Source organism: Phycodurus eques, chromosome 6, assembly GCF_024500275.1.
Source record: "Phycodurus eques isolate BA_2022a chromosome 6, UOR_Pequ_1.1, whole genome shotgun sequence".
Classification (NCBI taxonomy): Eukaryota; Metazoa; Chordata; class Actinopteri; order Syngnathiformes; family Syngnathidae; genus Phycodurus; species Phycodurus eques.
Window position 1 is genome coordinate 19,917,868 of NC_084530.1, and position 19,666 is coordinate 19,937,533.

At 41.1% G+C, this 19,666-nt stretch overlaps 1 protein-coding gene across 1 annotated transcript; it reads left to right on the forward strand.

The window, feature by feature from the left end:
- The first annotated feature begins 353 nt into the window (after nt 1-353).
- On the forward strand, nt 354-19,044 carry LOC133404603 (MORN repeat-containing protein 4-like). The gene is made up of 4 exons (XM_061680652.1): nt 354-420; nt 11,482-11,596; nt 11,686-11,795; nt 14,859-19,044. The coding sequence occupies exons 1-4, from the start codon at nt 354-356 to the stop codon at nt 14,999-15,001; spliced, it is 435 nt and encodes a 144-aa protein (XP_061536636.1). The 3' UTR covers nt 15,002-19,044.
- The last annotated feature ends 622 nt before the right edge of the window (nt 19,045-19,666 follow it).

The window sequence follows — 19,666 nt, forward strand, 5'->3', positions numbered from 1 at the left end:
ACGAATTAAACTCGTATTTCAAGGTATGACTGTGTTGTGTCTTAAAATATCAAATCCTGGTGGTTATAATAGCCCCACGAGAGGTCTTAAATTGGATCAAAGTGGTCTCAAAAAGTCTTAAATTTATTTTATTTTAAATGTGTAGAAACTATCCATCAATCCTCATTTCTGAGCCACTTCTCCTCACTAGGGTCGCGGGCGTGCTGGAGCCTATCCCAGCTATCATCGGGCAGGAACTGGTTGCCAGCCAATCGCAGGGCACATACAAACAAACAACCATCCGCACTCACATTCACACCTACTATGCTGATGCTAATATATCGCGTATGCGTTTGTGTGTGTGCACAGGACCCATGACCCTGACACGAGGTTCCTTCACGTACTCGAGTGGCGAGGAATACCACGGGGAATGGCGAGAAGGCAAGGAAGGCGCACAATTAAATGTGCGATGCACACGTGTCTGTTGCATGATGACCCAGCTCAACATATCATCATCTTCATCATCATGGTCACGCTACACGCATGACGATAAAGACGCTTCACGCGTGTGTAGGTCGTGTTGGTTTTTTCAAGTGCTGAAGACAAGGAGGCCTGAAGGTTGAGCTGAGAGAGAGTTGTGTCATATCATGTATGGTTAAAAGAACACACCAGATCACTCAGTCAGCATACATTACTTCTCCCCCTATAACTAGGGTTTCTGTTTAAATCCCGCCTGGTCTGACCATATGCCATTGGTAGCTCCTTTTGCAGAAAGATTCGGAAGAATTGCTGCATCAGACACATAAAAAGCATTTATTCACCTACACCTTTTTCACAGAACCCATAAAGTGCTAAACTTCAGCATGTATCACTCAAAGTAGGGAAGGAACGGGCTGGGCTACATTTACTCTGTTACATTTACTCGAGTAACATTTTGGATAAATTGTTCTTGAATGCAACATACTTTTTACTTTTACTTGAGTATTTATGTTCAGAAGAAGCGGTACTTTTACTCCGTTACAATGATCGACACGCTGCTCGCTACTTTTATTAATCAATTATTGCGTGCGTGATCTGTTTTTAGACTGAATTCCACTTCCGCGTCGGGCGCTGTTTGCACCAATCCAACGTTAACACTGGTGTCGTTTGACTCCAGTTCATCAATCAAACGGTCACAAGAAAGACACATGACCGCACACCAAGCCTTCGCAGGCCCTTCAAAGGGTGTCATGTTTGGGGGAGAATCAGCCGCTCGACATGTGTTTACATTATAGACTGACAAAAAAAAAAAATAGCTTTGTCATACAGTGTAGTCTTGTGTTTGCCAAACAAAAATTTCAGCCCACTGCTAACTTGAGAAAACACTTTGCGGTAAGTTGCATGTTTTTGTTGTTGTTTTGGCGGAAACATGCATCTTTTGGGGTACGTTCTGTAATCTCTCGCTCGCACACGCATAAATGCATGCATGCACACACTTTATCAATAAGTCTGGTCATCAAAAAGCTTCTTCTTTCATTCATTTCACTCAATAAAGCAAATTCTGTATGGCCCTATGCATGTGCTGTTGGTTTTTGGGCTCTTAAACATTTGTGGCAGGTGTGTGTGGACTCCCACTGAACATGAATTTGAATGTGATTGGTTATTCATGAACACAGCCACATCCCTTTTGTAAGAGGGAGTGCAACCTTGTGCAACCAGATTGATTTTTTCCAAATTTTATTTAACCTTTATTTAACACGGTAAAAGACCAGTTGAGACAGAACTTCTCTTTTGCAATGGTGACCGGGCCAAGAAGGCAGCAAGTTTAAGAAGTCCAAGTTAATCACATACAAGATTATTTCAGTTATTTTCACCTCCACTCTCAAAAAGATATAATAAAATCATGCTCAGTCATGCTCTGATTTAAGTTACTCAACAGCTACTCAGTACTTGAGTAGTTGTTTTTTTTAGTAGTACTTTCTTACTCCCACTGAAGTAATTATTTGGAGGGCTAATTTTTACTTTCAGTCATATTATTCTGAAGTAACAGTAGTCTTACTTGAGTACAATATTTGGCTACTGTACCCAAGTCTGGTAGCACTCCTCTCTCTGTGACGTGGGTTTATAAGTCCCACCATCCCGCCTGGTCTGACTGTACCATCATTGGCTGGCTTTTCAGTAGCCACTTTCACATAGTTTCTGAAAAATTTGTACAGCAGAGACATATTTATTTTCCTGTGCCTTTTCACCGAACCTGTCGGATGTCATACTTCACCATGTATTACTCCTCCCTCTTTGACTGTGGTTTCTGACCTGTACCGTCTGACCATACGTCATTGGCTGGTTTTTCAGTGGCACACAGAGTTTCCCAAAAATTGGGAGTGGTAACAGCAAATATTCACCTGGATCTTTCACACAAAACCTGACAGGTGTAAAACTTCAGCATTTATTACTCCTCCCCTCACACAGTTTCCGAAAAATTGGCATATCAGAGATGTAACATTTAGTCACCTTAGCCTTTCACACAGAACTGCCGACATGCCACTGTATTCTCATTCACATAACTGTATCACAGTGGATCCTCGCATATTTGTGGTTCGCCATTCGCAAATTCACCAATTTGCTTTTTTAAAAAATTTTTTAGGGGGGGCTTCCTATCCCACGTTATTCACGTAAACGCTTATTCTCGTTTTTTTTTTTATTAAAGGGTAGCTTCAATTATTCATGGCTTTTCGCAATCCACAGTCATGCTTGGTTCCTATCCACTCTACTCTTTCTTTAACTTGGATTAGTTTCACTCTCTGACTATAGTTGTTGGGTGGCTTTTCATAGCCCCTTTAACACAATCTCTGAATAAATTTGCTGTATCATGGACATAACATTTAATTGCCTGTGCCTTTCAAACAGAACTACCATCACGACCTCTAGCAGATAATCAGATGCATGGTGTCGTTGACGATTGCTTTTGACACAACAGGACAGGAGAAGCAATTGTCAGACATTAAAATGTACACACACCCAAATTCACTGCTTTCCGGTATTCCCTTTCACACAGAACTACCGATTTGGCATCCAGCAAACAGGTAATTAGATGCATGAAGGCGTCAGCAACAATTACTCTCGACAACATGGCGGGAGCAAAGGGTGTCAGACATTAAATTTCACATGCCCCCACACTAGTCCCTTTTCCCACAGCTGTTATGTATGCATAACTCCTTTTTCAGTGGTGTGGGTCTCTGCCTTCCCTGTCTGACTGTACTGTCATTGGCTGGCTTTCCGCTATTCTCTTTCACATAACCGCCAAAAGACGGAAATTTCAAGGGTTGACTTCAACACCTTTATTCCGTTTCGGTATCTTTGACACAGAAAGGCGACAGCGTTGACACCTTGTTAGACGATAGGCATCAGTCTTTACAGCAGCACCACCAATTGGTCGTTATGTGACTCACTTTGCGTAAACATGTTAAGTTTCCTTCAAAAAGAAGACGTGAAGGTGTAAGCGACGCATATGCACCATATGCCGCATGCCGGGACTTATGATCACACCACCTCAGCCCGTTATTTCTCCTTTTGAGTTTTTGTTGTTGTTTAAACACTTTGGGGCAAGGTTCAACACGCCCGCCAAGGTGCGACGCCGCGAGGGGTGATCATATGCTCGCCGCCACGTCAACAAGCAAAATGTGGCAACTGCTTTGGCTGCCGTGTCCTCTTTGTTTTCACTACACAACATTTATGAGACAATAACAACAAAAGCGCAGCTGCATGGCAACTTTTGAGTTGTTAAAATTGGTTAAATTGTAGTTTTGGATGGAAAAAAGTGGTAATCTTATAAGAGTTAGTTGATAAAGAAATGTGGCCAGTGGCCATATAGTGTACAGTACGGGAGAGTCAGTATGGTAGCTAACGTTTGCAATATAGCTAACGGTATTTAGCTGCTAAATTGTTGATAAACTGTGGCTGTGCACTTCTAACGTTACTAGCATAATGTTACAACATCACTTCTTCCTAGTACAGCATTGACAACATATACACTAGATACTCTTCCTTAAGGTGATTGAAAATTGAATATTGCATTCTTGTCGTTGGCTGTGCTCAGTGTGACACGTAAACTTAAATAATATTTCTTTCCTCCTGGAAATTTATGAAAAGTTATACCCGTAGGCCTGTCACGATAATTACTACATCAACTTATCATTCGATTAATAAAATGGACACGATAGTTTTTCAGAACTCCTTAAATTGTCATTGTTGTGATGAGCCGGCGCATGGATCATACAGTGAGCCGACAAAGTTGGACGGCTGTGTCATTAGCCACTAGTGGGTTCACGGATGGGGCAGGACTTCCGGCAAAATATTTCTGCCACTGCAAGTACTTCCGGGGCCCACAGTCAACATGGCCTCACTCAGTGTTAGGTTTTTGTAAACACTATCTGCCAGTCAATGCAACGGCATGCTCCCAAAGTAAAATAAAAGGGGTCAAGTTTCAGCGAACAAAAAGCACTACACTCGATCATTGTTGTGTACTTTTGTCATTTTTACATTTTTTTAAAAATATGCCTTTGTGTGAGGCTTCTATAGTATTAGTCCGTGTGAATGGCAGCCGCCCAGCGCACAGCACAGCTGAGCGAAGCATAGGCCAGGACAAATGAAGAGAGAGAAATCTTTTCCGATCGCGATCGTGTAACCATCCATTTTCAGTACTGCTTATCCTCACTAGGATCGAAGGCATGCTGGAGCCTATCCCAACTTACTCTGTGCAAGAAGCGACCTGCACTGGTTGCCAGCCAATCACAGGGCACATAAACAACCATTTGCACTCATATTCACACCTAGAGGCAATTTAGAGTCTTCAATTACCCTACCACGCATGTTTTTGGGATGTGGGGGGAAACCGGAGTACCCAGAGAAAACCCATGCAGGCACAGGGGAGAACATACCTACTCCACACAGGGGAGGCCGGATTTGAACCCGGGTCCTCAGAACTGTGAGGCAGATGTGCTAACCAGTAGTCCAGCGTGCTAACGGAAAATATTGAGACACATGTTTGTTTGTATGTGCCCTGCGATTGGCTGGCAACCAGTTCAGGGTGTACCCCGCCTCCTGCCCGATGACAGCTGGGATAGGCTCCAGCACGCCCGCGACCCAAGTGAGGAGAAGCGGCTCAGAAAATGGATGGATGGATGCTGATTCTGTTTTGGAGCTTGTGGATGAACAAAGGCTGACTTGGAGCCAGTCATTCACAAAGAGTCGAGCCACTCTTTGAAGTCACGTAAGTATGACGTAACTCTGTTCCACAATGCATCTCCATGCTTTTCCGGGTGTGCGTACTGTCCCAAGTTTTAACGCAATGTAACACAGGATGGGCAGATAAGATTGCTATGCTCTCAGGGTCAGTTAAATAAAACAATAACCGTTGTGTGGTTGCGGGCTTCCCCCAAATGATCAGTTTTTGTTTTATTTTACGTTCCTCTATTATATTTGTTAGCCTTCCACAAACAAAGCAAAAAAAAAAACCTCTTTTAAATACGGGATACAAGTTCCGATTCTATAGTGTACAAAAGTATGGCGACTTCAAGTCCGGCCAGCTACCGTCTTGCTCGCTGTCCCTAATCAAGTGGCTGGTTTCATAGATTTTTAAAAAATGGCTTGCTACTTGAAATCACCACAGAATGAGGGGGAAAAAAACAAGATAATGTTGTGTTGATGTACTTCGCGTTGCTTAAAGACATTAGTAAAATGTCAATACAGTCATTTGGCGTAGAGATCAATGAACCAGAAGAGGTGGGGCGAGATCAGTCCTAAAAACCGGAAGTGCGTGGCAAAACCACCGTTGACTACATCGAACATTAACATATATTTGATTGACAGGTGAACGGCATAAAAAAACAACGATATCGTTTAGCGTGATTGTTTTAGGGAAAATATATCGTCTTTAAAAAATTGTTATCGTGAAAGGCCTATATTTCTGGCACAGCTTACAAAAGACCTTACTTTTGTCTTTTTCCTTTGTTGCGGATTCACAGGGGAATCCAAAATGACCCCAAAAGTCAAATTAAAAGTTGAAGGTGCTGGCTTCACACCGCTGCTGCTTGTTTTGGTCACCATTTTGTTTTGTTTTGGTCGAGTGTGGCGGTCGTCCATACAATGCAAATCACACGCAATGTGCCCCCCATGAGCTGGGACACAAATGTATTTGGAGGATTTGTTGACTCAATATTAAATTGGGTAGGGGAATATTCCGATGTATCAATTAATCGATATTTCTGCCCACCTGTATATTACGAGAAAAGATATAACAAGATTAAAGTCATAATATTTTGAGACTAAAGTAATATTTTTTTCAAGAAAAAAGTCCTAATATTGTATAATAGTACAAGCTTAAAGTCAAAAGTCATAATCGCACAATCAAGAATTAATACTTTTCCAAGAAAAAAAAATGTATGGAAGTAAATGAATACTTTTGGATTTGAAAAAAAAACAAAAAAATATTTTCAGGTCAAATCTTTTTAACAATAAAGTCCTAATATTGTGAGAAAAATGCTGAATATGACGAGAGAGAAAAAGTCCTAATGTTATGAGAGAAAAAAGGTTGTCATATTAAAAAAATGGCCTAATATTATTAAAAGTTGTATTTGGGAAAGAAAAAAATGTGTGTGTGTGTTTGTTGAATAATTCAGCTGGCGATCAGGTTACAGGAAGTAGTGCACCAATCTTCCACGACAGCTGGTAGCCTTTTTAACGCCCACTCGCAAATTTAGCATCAGCAATTAGCCAGAGACGTTGACCAAAAGAAGGTGAACCACAGATTACATTCAAACTGGACGTATCAAATCCGACCGCAGGACATTATCCGAGGATAATCTATCACTGAAACCCATGTTCTAGCAAGCAAAATACAACAAATGTTTTATTAAAGTGCTCAAATTGTCCTCAAACCGTCTACATCAACCAATTTCTACTGGAAAAGATCAGAGTGCCTCAAACCATACAATACGGACATGTCCGCCAGAATATACTCGCCTGCAAAAATTTGTTTAGGAACAACTGCTGTCTGGTGAAAATGTACTTTACACTTACACAAATTAATAAAAATCAGTCAGTCACACCAGTTTTACCGATTGACACAAAATTGGGTGGGCATAACATGACACGGAAAAGAGAAGTCAATTCGGGTGAATTCCAGGGCTTTTACTCATACGAGATAATTATCCCAAATGAGCACCAATCAGAAGCAGGTATGCTAGACAGATGGCCGATGCTAAATTACGAGTTAGTCAGCTAGTTGGTTAATCACTCAGTGTTAGTCAGTTTAACGGTACTCAAGTTAGTTGGTCGGTCAGTCAGTTAGTGAGCTAGTAGGTTAGTTTGGTCATTCATTTAGTCAGCTAGTAGGTTACAGGTTAGTTAGTCAGTCTGCTATTTAGACAGTACATAAGTTGATCACTTATATTTGTTGTTGAGTGAGTCAGTTAAGGCCTCTTTATACTCCGGCGCTCGCGCGGCCGACACGTGACCGACGAATTGGCCCGCGCGGCCCCTCTGCGTCACTTGACACGCACACGGCAAATTTGTAGCCGCGCGTAGAATGCCGCACCGATGCTCGTGATTGGTCCGATTTAGTCACATGCTGTGATGACGTACTTAGCGTGCCCCTTGGTTCTAAATGCCATCTACGCCGCCGCCTTCTTGATCGATTTTGCAGGATAATTAAACGTATCATCTGGTCATATAGGTCCATTTGTTCGAGCAGACACTGTTCCACGGTCGCCATTGTTGTTACTTTGTTCTTGTTATGGAAAGGAAAGTAAAAACGGTCAGTTAGTTAGACAAACTCCTACTAGGGAATTCACCAAAAAGAGCCCCAATCGAAAGCAGGTATCCTAGACAGATAGGCCACACTTAATGGTGAAAATCTTGATTTTTCGCCATTGCTTGTAAGCAGAGCATGGTGTTGAAATTTCGGTAGCACCCCCTGGAAAGTATCTCCTGGTTTCTCTAAAAGCTTCCATTAGCCTTTACATACTTAGTGGTGTTCGGTTTGGGTACACACACACTTAAATATAGAGTATATATCTGTGCTGTATATATTCACATGTTTCAGAAGAGCAATGAGATCTGGAGTTAGTTTGTCCAAATCTCTGGTCCAAATCACCCGCTGAGATTAGAGAGTGAACTGCACTCTTCTGACAGATGGAGCGTTAATTTACATCGCCATTAGCAAACTGGCTGGCCGCTATAAATCTGCCTCCAACCCCTAAAACCTCCCCCTTCCGTAACACCCCTCCCACCCCCCATTAGCCACCTTCCCTATACGTTCCCTAAATGCCACTAAATCACGTTCCTCACTTAGAACTCCTGCGAGGAACCTGCAGCCACTTACCAGCCTCGTTTGCTAACGAGAAGTCCTCGTTGCTCTCATACCCCCGCTGGGAATATTCAAATGTGAAATGAGACTGTGGATGTTGGAATATTCAGATGACGTGGGGGGGAAACAACTCACGAGCTAGCTTTCTTCTCATGCTCAAAGGCCTTCATCACATGCCATCCAGTCCAGCATTGATCTTAACACCAAAAAAAAGAAACATATTAAAACCAGCATACCGCCTTCTTTCACACAAAGCCTCAAAATGATCGTCTTTGACGCCATACACTGCCCGAATGCAATGACCAAATCTTGAGATTCTCACAATTTCGCATCGCCCATCTGTCTCGTATACCTGCTTCCTTTTGGGACTTATTTTGATGAATGCCCTAGTAAGATATCATCTAACTGACATGCCAACCTACGACCTAACTGACTGATTAATATCTCTCACTAACTCACTAACTGACTAAAATACTGAGTAACTACATGACCGACCTACTTATTGACTGACTTAGTAATTAACTAACAGACTGACTACCTTTAACTGACCTTGAACTAATTATTAAACTAACTAACAGACTGACTGACTAACGAACCAACAAATTGACTGACTTGCTGACTAACTAAATGACTAACTAACTGACTGATCAAGTAACTGACTGACCGAGTAACCGACTGACTAGCGAACTAACAGACTGACCAATCTACTAACTTACAAACTGTGTGACTCACTAACAGACTGACTAAGGAACCAACAAGCTGACCTACTGACTAACTAAATGACTAACCAACTGACTGGCTGCCTGACTAACAAACAAAATGACTGACGAGCTAAATAACTAGCCTACTAACTAACTATCTCGTAGCTTAGCGTTGCCCATCTGTCGAGTATACCTGCTTCGTCGAAGTACAAACCCAAAATTGCCCAAATTGGCTGACGTGGCTTCAACGTTGGGCATGGGTCCTTACGACGTTTTCGTGTGTCCAGTTATGATAGACATATACACCCAATTTTGTATTAAACGAAACCGGGGTTGAGGGCAGATTTTTTTTCTAACCTTCCCAGTGGTGTTATTGAGTGAAGTTTGGGATGTTGTGTAAAATACTAACATTTTCAAAAGAATGCCTTGGCTTGGAAAAATCTGTCTAGGATTGCATGCTATCTAGTAGAAAAATATTTATATTAGGATTTCCCAACACAGCTTTCCAAAACTCCCTGAGTAGCACCCCCTGGAAAGTGAGAAAAACATTTGGCCATTATCACCACTTTCACCAATCAACATGAAATTGGGCCGAACAAGATGCATGAAAAGGTCTGAAGGAACCATGCCTGAAACTGAACATCATTTTTATTATTATTATTATTATTATCATTGATTGTGGGCAGAACATGGCGGCGAAATTTTATGACTTGTCATAAAACACAAAGGTACCAGTAGCACACCCTGGAAATATTTAAAAAAGAAATGCTGCAGACGCTAGTTTCAGTTTCATCATAACAGGACGCACACAAAAAAGTGAACAGGAAGTCTTCCATTTTGGTTTGAAGGAAGAAATTTCAGGAAAACTCCAGGGCTCGTATTTTGACAAACTCCTGCTAGGGAATTTACTGACACGAGCCACAATTGGAAACGGGCATCCAAAACAGATGTTCAACACAATACGGCGAAAATATTGACTATTCGTCATTGCCCTTGGACGTAGCATGGTGATGAAATCTGATGACTAGTCATAAATCATAAACGCATCAGTAGTGCCCCTTGGAAAGTTAGAAAAAAAATACCCCCTGCTACCAATTTCACCGCTCAACACAAAATTGGGTAGACTCCTATCATAATAAATTGCTTGAAAAAGTCTAAAGAACTCATGCCCGATATTGAACAGGAAGTAGACCATTTTGCTTTTAAGCAGACATTTTGTAGCGAATTTCAGGGCTCGTCCGTTGAGGAACTCCTAGGGAATTCACCCAAATGAGCTCCAATCAGAAACAGGCATCCTTGATTGACGGATGACGTTGAATGGCAACACTTTCTTGCTTATGCCATCTACTGTAGGTGTCAAAGTTTGAGGATCATAATTTACGAGGATTGTCCATGAAAATGTGGGGTTTGAGCCTGTTTTAACTTGGCATTGGAAGCTTCTCGAAAGCTACATTGACGTGAATGTAGGCTTTTTAGTTTTGTCTGTGGTGTCACTCAAGCCGTGACGTCTTACGACAAAGGCTCGAGTTAGGTTAGCTGGAGTGCACACACGCGAGATGTGACAAAGTGGTTTTGTCAATGGCGCACCGCGGGGACGTCAACCAGGACAGCTCGGAGACCGCCATGACAGGTAGTGTCATTCTGACGGGATTTCACAGCTCAAATCTGACAGACAAATAAAAACCCAAAAAAATACAATTCATCTTCGCTCAAGAAGAAGAGTGTTGCTGTGTTTATTAGCGTTTATGAAACACGCTTCTAAAAATAATCACCAGTGATGTCAGAAAGAAAAGACTGTCTTGATCATCCACATCACGACCACTTTCATTTCCATTTGCGCTATTATTCTATTTTCATTTTTCCTGTCTCAACGCTTTTCTTGTATTTGTTTTCATCTCTGTGAAGCTTTAGCACACTGCATGTGCCATTCATTCAAGTGGAGTCTGAAGGAATTGTTTTAAAAATTCACCCAGTGAAGCCAGTTTCACTTAGCAACATAAAATATGGTAGACATGTCTATCATGAGTAGACCCACTCATATCATATCTCAGGAAGCCATAGCTGAAAAGATATAGGAAGGCAGCCATATGTTCAAAGATGAAATTTTAGGAAAACTTGGCCTCTTTTCCCGGGGTCCTTTAAAGACCACCCCCTAGAGATTTTGTGTGATTGCTACCAAATTTAAACCGCATATGCTAGACAGAGTGATAACAGTAAGCTGTGAAATGTTTCATTTCTGGACGTGTGTGTGGGAAGAGCATGGCAGATAAATTTGATGAAGTGATGTCATCCCGGTGAAATAATTTTATTATATTATTAATATTATTATTTTAAAAATTATTAAATTAAGCCCCCGCAGCCAATTTCATTTCACATCTGGTAGGCATGTCTATCATGAGTAGACCCACAAACGTATGTATTCAATAATTCTCACTAACACAGTACATCCTGTTGTAGGTCTGCGTCACGGTCGCGGCCAGCTGACTTTCAGCGACGGAACGTGCTACACGGGCCAGTTTGAGAATGGACTCTTCAACGGCTGCGGCTTGCTGGTTTTTGCCGACGGCTCCAGGTTGGGTTCTGATGCCTCCTGCTGGTCATGAGAAGAACTATTTTGGACATCCTGTCATTAAATGTCAAATGTTTTCTGGTGTTGTTAAGGTATGAAGGAGAGTTTGTGCAAGGGAAGTTCCAGGGCGCCGGCATCTTCACGCGTTTCGATGGGATGACATTCGAAGGCGACTTTAGGAGCGGATGTGTGGAAGGTTCTGGTACGATAAGTCCGTTTCACACTGCTTTTTTCCCTGTGTCATTGTTCTGTGTGATAGGTATTGGAATAGTGGTTAATGTTGATCAACAAAACTTTTCCCTAACAGAGGTAGTATCACAGGTGTAACAGGAGCCCCTTCAACACTGGTCGTCCTAGCCTGCTTTTTCCTGGCTCGCTGTCCTGTGTGTAAGATAGCAGTTTGAGGGGTTGAAGTCAACTCGACAACTGTCCAGTTTTGAAGGTAGTGTCAGGGGTGTAATAGTAGGGGGTGGGCGATATATATCACCTTCGATCGTGAATGTTGCTGTAACGATGTACAATTTTACATTATCGAATATTCATACTGTCTCTAGAAGAAAATAACTAAACGGGTGTATGGACAGCATAGGAGGAAAAGAGAAAGGAAGAAGTGCATAAGTCTTCATCCAACAATTCAGTGGAGATGATTCAATCATGTGACTCAGTGGCAAACAAAATAAACTCTCGCTTTCAAACTAGTGGGCAGAGCAACCTTTTCAGGAGTTTAGCTGCTTAACAAGTAGGTGAACTGAAACAATGGACCTCAATGGAACGCATGTAGTCTATAGTTTGTTGTTGGCCAACTGCAAAATGACACAGGCCACTAATGTACGTGCTGGCTTCCCAAGCGCGGCCAGTTTAAAAGTGAAACGAAGAGAATGGACCTTGCTGTTTCGATCGTATAGTCACTGGATCATTCATTCATAATGGATAACATTTACGAAGAAGAATGTACGCTGTCAAAGTCATCCCGACTGCTGGTGAGGCTAATGGAGGAGCTAGCTAGCTTAGCCCTATTGCCGCAGCTGTTTGTAAGTAAATACTTTATTTCACTAACCTGTCATCGATCACCCACTGCTTTACTTATTTGAACCGTGTACTGCATTACCAATATCAGCTGCTAAACGTATTACCGGGAATGAAAAACAAGATTCCGCGGTCATGACGTCACATATCATCATTTCAAAATTAGTGTGTGTTCATGTACCAATGAGTGTAAAGCTTGATATTTTTTTCATTTCATGCTTCATAAGAAACAACTAGTCATGTGGAAGGCGGCACAGTGGCCAGTAAAAAGTGTTCTGTTGTACTAGAGCGGCTCCAACTACTGGAGACAAATTCCTTGTGTGTTTTGGACATACTTGGCAAATAAAGATGATTGATTCTGATTCTGATTCTGATACAATATTCTTGTGAAATGTTTTGTAGATGTATGAAGCACTTTAAAAGATAAACAATCGCTGTTGGTCTGAAACGCTGCATCTATCAATAAATGTCCTGGGAAGCAAGTAGAATTTATTTAAAACTTATATATTTTTTTAAAAGTTATAAGATATTTTAATTTGGCGGCACGGAGGATGACTGGTTAGAGCGTCTGCCTCACAGTTCTGAGGACCGGGGTTCAATCCCCGGCCCCGCCTATGTGGAGTTTGCATGTTCTCCCCATGCCTGCGTGGGTTTTCTTCGGGCACTCCGGTTTCCTCCCACATCCCAAAAACATGTGTGGTAGTTTAATTGACAACTCTAAATTGCCCGTAGGTGTGAATGTGAGTGCGAATCATTGTTTGTTTGTATGCTCCCTGCGATTGACTGGCAACCAGTTCAGGGTGTACCCCACCTCCTGCCCGATGATAGCTGGGATAGGCTCCAGCACGCCCGGGACCCTAGTGAGGAGAAGCGGCTCAGAAAAATGGATGGATGGATCAGATGTGTTAGTATGAGCCCCTTTTACACCCTTCATTGAAAACATTTTTTTCCTGGCTTGCTGTTGTCTGTATAGAGGTACAGGAATGGGGTTTAAAGTTGACCTGCGAACTTTCCGGTTTTTAAGGTAATATAAGAGGTGTAGCAGGAGCCCCTTTCACACTGGCCATACAAGCTGTATTTTACCCAGCTCGGAGTCCTGTGTGTAAGGTACCATAATGAGTTCGACTGGTGCTGAAAGCCAAAACGGATCAAGCATATTTTGTCAAACGGTCATCAGGTGTGTGTTTTTTTAGGAGTGGCCAAATGAGGAGTCCTAAATGTTGTCATGAGGTTAAACATTAACGCAGTGTTTGGCTAACATTTAACAGAAACGCTATGCCACTGACTCAAGTCCAAGCCAGGCCTCGATGTGATGCGCTGATCACACAGGCCCTACAGGTGTCAATCATCAGCTTGAAATACAAAACAAAAATATAAAAAAATATCTATAAAAAATACTATTTTTACATTTTGATCCAGATCTGATCCAGATTGCATTGTAACCGTAATGTGAAATTGTACTTAATATGTTCAGACAATGGTCACTTTTTTAAAAATTTATTATACTAATTATAATCATTGCATGGAAAAGATACATTTTGTTGTGTTCATGTACAAACTCAATTCCAATGAAGTCGGGACATTGTGTTAAACTTACGTTGTGTTATCTTATCTTGTCTATGTAGTGTATTCAATTAAAAATGGGTTGAACATGATTAGCAAATCATTGTATTCTATTTTTATTTATGTTTAACACAACGTCCCAACTTGATTGGAATTGGGTTTGTACAATATTTGTGTGTTTTATTTTCTTGGATCAGAAGACATTTTGAATCTGTATTCAATTGGACCTCGTTCAGTCCCCATAATAGTGTTACATTTATAAATTTTACACGTGACAAATGATTAAGCCTCGTCAGCCGTCTCTTGAGTCCTTGATGGGTGAAAGTGGTTTAAAATGATTTTTTTTAAAATACAGTGAACCTGTTTATTGCTGCGGATACGTTCCAGACCGTATAAAAAAAATTTTTTTAACTTATTAAAACATACTTTTAAAACATCTACATGTATTTGAGCACACAACTGTAATCATAAAAATGTAGTGGAAATACTGTACGACTCATTTCCCACTTCCGAGGACATTACAATACTTAAGTACAGTATTTTCTAACAACCCGTAAAATTGCTTTGCTGAAACGCAACATAGCGGACGTTTCAACGATGAACAGAAATATAGCGAAAGGAATACTGTACAGCTTGATGACTGAAAGTGGTTTTAAAATGTGTGTGTACGTCACAGGACTGTTAACGTTCGTGGACGGCGGTCGTGGCAGCCATGAGGGGGTCTTTGAGAGCAGCCAGCTGACACGGCGGGAGAGCAGCAAGGTGGCGGTCCAGAGGGCTCAGGCGGCCGCCGCCAAGGCCCGCGCCCTGGCCATGTGACACGGACCACAACAACTTTGCATCCCCCTCGTCTGTTTCCACGACAACCACCTCGTAACGTAACCTTATATGTTGATTTTCTTTCTTCACTTGGTTTTTGTTGGTGTCACTGATTCTGGATCAGCCAGCCGCCTACACAGTGGTGCTACACGAGTCACGCTCAGCTGACCTGAAACCAGTCAACAACTCAAAAGTGCATTCAGAGGTCGTTTTTCTGCAGCGTGTCCGAGTCCAAAACAAAACGTGTTTACATCTGTCCGAAACGCTGCGGCTGCATTGACCACTTTAGCAGCGAAGCACTGTGACTTGGTCGTCCTGGTTACAACACTGCATCGGTTTATATTTGCAATGACAAACAACTGTGTGTCATCCGGATTTGTATTAAAGCCAGTAATGTTTCAAACTGGAATAGATGAAGGCAATTAATTGAATTTTGCTAGAATGCTCTACACGAACATGTTGTGCATTAAACTCTAGTAAAGGGGTTATGGGTAGCCCAAAGATTTTTTTTAAATTTATTATTCAGCCCCTGAACCATGTTTCAATTCGGAACATGAAATTTGGTAGACATGTCTCTCATGAGTACACTCGGAGAAAAAATCTATTCTAAAGAAGCCATGCCTAAAGAGACACAGGATTCTGCCATTTTGGCTTGAAGTGTCCATTTTAGGGTCAATGTGCAGTAGCGCTCACAACCCTCGAAAATGAGCTTGGTAACATCCCTCAGAATGTTTTGAAAATTCAGCCCCCAAAATCAGTTTCACTTAGCAATATAACCTTTGGTAGATAGGTCCATCATGAGTAGACGCATATAAAAGTGTTGAGACCTTTCTCTGAAAAGACACTAAGTCTGCCATTTTGATTGGAAACAGCCACATATTTTGGCCATTTTTCGGGGTCCTTCTAAGACTAACTCCTACTTTAGATTTTATTTGCTGCTAAATTTGAACAACATCAACTAGACAGATGGAAGACTTTTAATTACAAACCATTTTCATCAGTGCGTGTGGACAGAGCATGACCGTGAAGTTTAAGAACTCGCAATAAAACACGTAACTCAAATAAAGAGGTTGTGGGTGCACCTTGCATTTTGTTTATGTAGTACTTGATGCCAGTTTTGACATATGATAGATATGTCTATCATGAGCAGACAAACAAAAAAGTGTGACGTAACCATGACCAAAAAGACGCAGGAAGACTGAGGTTTTGTTTTAAAGGCGTCCATTTTAGGCTCATTTTGGATTTTTTTTTTTTTTTTTTTTTTTAATTATTTTGTAGGCATGTCTATCATGAGTCGACCCAAAAACAAAGGCTCAGAAAGCGATGCCTGAAAACCACAGTAAGTCAGCCATTTCCTTTTAAAGAAGCCATTTAAGGCTCATTTGGCCAGTTTTTTTGGGGTTCCTTGACTTCTTTCGTGGACAAACTCCTAGAGAGTACCAAATTTGAAACACTAGACAAATGTGGGCATGTAAATTTTCAACCATTTCAGTTTTTATCATAACTAATCAAAATCCTGACCTTAGTTTAAAGTCACAAAATGTCATGGTGAAGTGTTTATTTCCACTTCATAACCATAACAACCATGCATATGGACCCACACCTTGCCAAGAAATACTAATACTAACACACTTCTGTCGACCGCAAAAACACCAAAGCAGACCTCTCATCGGTGCTCTTGACGCACGAAGTCCAGGCAGACTTCTCGCCTCCCCATCCCGCCTCGCCCGATCACTCAGTGCCCTTTCACCGCCTGGTCTGATCCCAGACCAGCCGCCATCAGTTACCTCTGTCTCCGTCAGTGCCAACCACCCAGTGCCAGCCAGCGGCTGCTGACCCAGGATCAGTGACTCGCAAATTAGTTCGAAGTGTCTTCTCAAAATATGACCGTTCCGAGTCAACACTTATGACTGAATAAGAATATTTTTAGTTGCAGCGGTACCATGACTTACGAGCATCTCAATTGAAGAATTTTTCAAGCTACGAGCCATCGCTTGGTCAAATTCTTTTTGCTCTGCGTTACAAGCGAGTTTTGGATACACCGCTTGCTCAAGTAAAGTGGAAAAAAATTAAGGTTGTTTGGGAAAGGAGAGGCACAGTTGCTGATGCGCTTTCAGATCATTTTTGAATGCTACAAACAGTCAAACACAGACGCAAGCAGCAAACATTCACACTGAACTATAACCGGCCAACCAGACTCAAGCTGCTTACATCACTCACTATGCCACACCCCTTAAAGGTACACATCCAACACAAATACTACAGTGCATACAGTTATTACACTTTGTAAAACCAGTGTTTTCTCATTTTTTCATGCGATACAGTGATATGTTCCTTTTTTAAAACACAAATCAGATTGGTTTTTCAGTGCATTCCAGTGGGGAAAATTTATTTGATATAGTAGATTAAGTTGTGAGCTCAAGAAACAAATTAAATTCGTAAGTCAAGGTACCACTATATTTATTTTGAATTCATGTTATACTTAAGCACATTTTGATCTCGAGTATCCACAAGTGTTCACTTCTTTCCTTATTTGTGTTGTGACGCTAACGAGGCGTGTGATGAGTTCCAATGAAGTCGACGTGCCTGCTGGGAATTGTGTACAGTATGTGTCTTTGTCTGTGGGTGCAGGGTGTGTGCGTGCGTGTGGTGTTAAACAGAAAATGAAGTCAATTGTCAGTTATGTGATTATCAGAGAGCGCGTTTAATTTGGGATGCAGTTTGCGTGTGGGGGAGGGGGGGGGGGCGATCACACTCTTTTAATTGGCTCTGGGATCAGAGACTTGACGACTGTTACTCTGAAACGGCACGTGTGTCAGTCCACTTGTATGTATTGTCGTACGTGTGCTTGTGTGTTACACAACTGGCACTCATAGGGAATCACAAAAGCCCTTTAAAAGCACCTAAAAGCCACTTCACAGCATCCAAACAAAAGAGAATCTATGGCGGGGGGGGGGGGGACATTCCGGAAGCTTCTGTTGCGGTCTGTACAAGCTTTGAGGAACTGTCGCTCATTTTGGGGGAAACAGCTTCTGTTTTTTGTTTTGTTTGTTATATCATAATACATTTTAGTATCAAGATTTTTTTTTCTTCTTTTTTGATTTCTTCATCAAAAGTACAGATACAGTAAATCCACACTTGACAATCCCGATTTGCTCAAACTCTGTAAACTGGCATTGAGTCTTCCATCTGATCACCATCACAGCCCCGAGATTTTGTGGGTCTGATGATGGGATGTGAGAGCCTGTTCATTATTGCTCTCAGCTATTAGTGATGAGTGATTTTTGTTGTTGTTGGGATAGGCGGCGTTGAAAAATGCATTAATTGTCAGGAGCATCATTTGATCTTGTTTAGCTTGTTAGCATCCGTCACAAATTTGTGTTATTTTGCTAGGCTAATCTGGAAAAACAACTGGCGATTTCTTGTATTCTGCTTTGAAAATAACAATTAGCATTTATGCTAACTGCTCACCGCTTAAAAAGCAGACAGTGTGTGTTGGTTTAAATATTACAAGAAGCGCCTGTGCTAAAAACAATTACATTTAACAAATGTTAAACAAATGTGTTTCCCAAATGCTCGACTGTTCCTTTTATCTTAAAATAAGTCACTGTGTTTATACTTGATGTACTTTAGATGTCTTTTTATGTGTGTGTTTTGATTTTTTTAAAAAATGTTGACAAAATAAAAAAATCAATCGATGTGTTTGCCAAAAGTGAAAATATGTTGGAAAGTCTTGTGTCCACTGTGTGCCTGAAAAAAAGTGACTGTGCTTTGAATCCTTTTAACGCCGCCCTCGTTACATAACTGTAACATTATTTCATTAAACAAGACTTCAACTAAATGGTCGCTACCAAGTCTTGCGAATGATAAAATGTGAAGACACAGAATGAGAGATTACTATAATTGTAAAATAGAAATATGCTGAAATGACAAATGTAAAAAGGAAAAGGGTGAGTGAGTCATTTAAAAAAAAAAATGAAAAGACTTACTTGGGTCAAAAGTCTTTGGGATCAAATATTAACTTTTGTCAAGGTTTCACTCTGAATAGGTCATATTGTCCTTATGCCTTTACAGTAGTGTTAATACTGTATCTATGATACAGTGTTAAAATTAATATTAAAGGTTGTTTTATGTCAAAGTTATTATGTTCCACATAACTATGGAATATTTGGACTAAATGTACTTAAATAACACTTTTAATCACCTGTTACTTGCATTCTAATGAATGGAATTCATATCAGAATGTCACTTTGTTGTGTGTGATTAAAATGTGAATGAAACTACTGGAAAACATTTATTTTGTGGGCTTTTTGTTTTTTAACAATTTTCTGGTCAAAAATGTTTCTTTGTTTTAAAAGTTAAAATACAGGCGGCACGGTGACCGACTGGTTGGACCTCACAATTCTGAGGACCGGGGTTCAATCCCCGGCCCCAACTGTGGGGAGTTTGCATGTTCTGCCCGTGCCTGCAAGGGTTTTCTGCGGGCACTCCGGTTTCCTCTCACATCCCAAAAACATGCGTGGTAGGTTGATTGAAGACTCTAAATTGCCCGTAAGTGTGAATGTGCGAGTTAGGCTTTTTGGTCCAAAATAATTTTAAATATCAATGTTTTCTGAATAAAAAGACAAGTGGAAAAAATCTGAATCTTGCACCATTAATCGCACA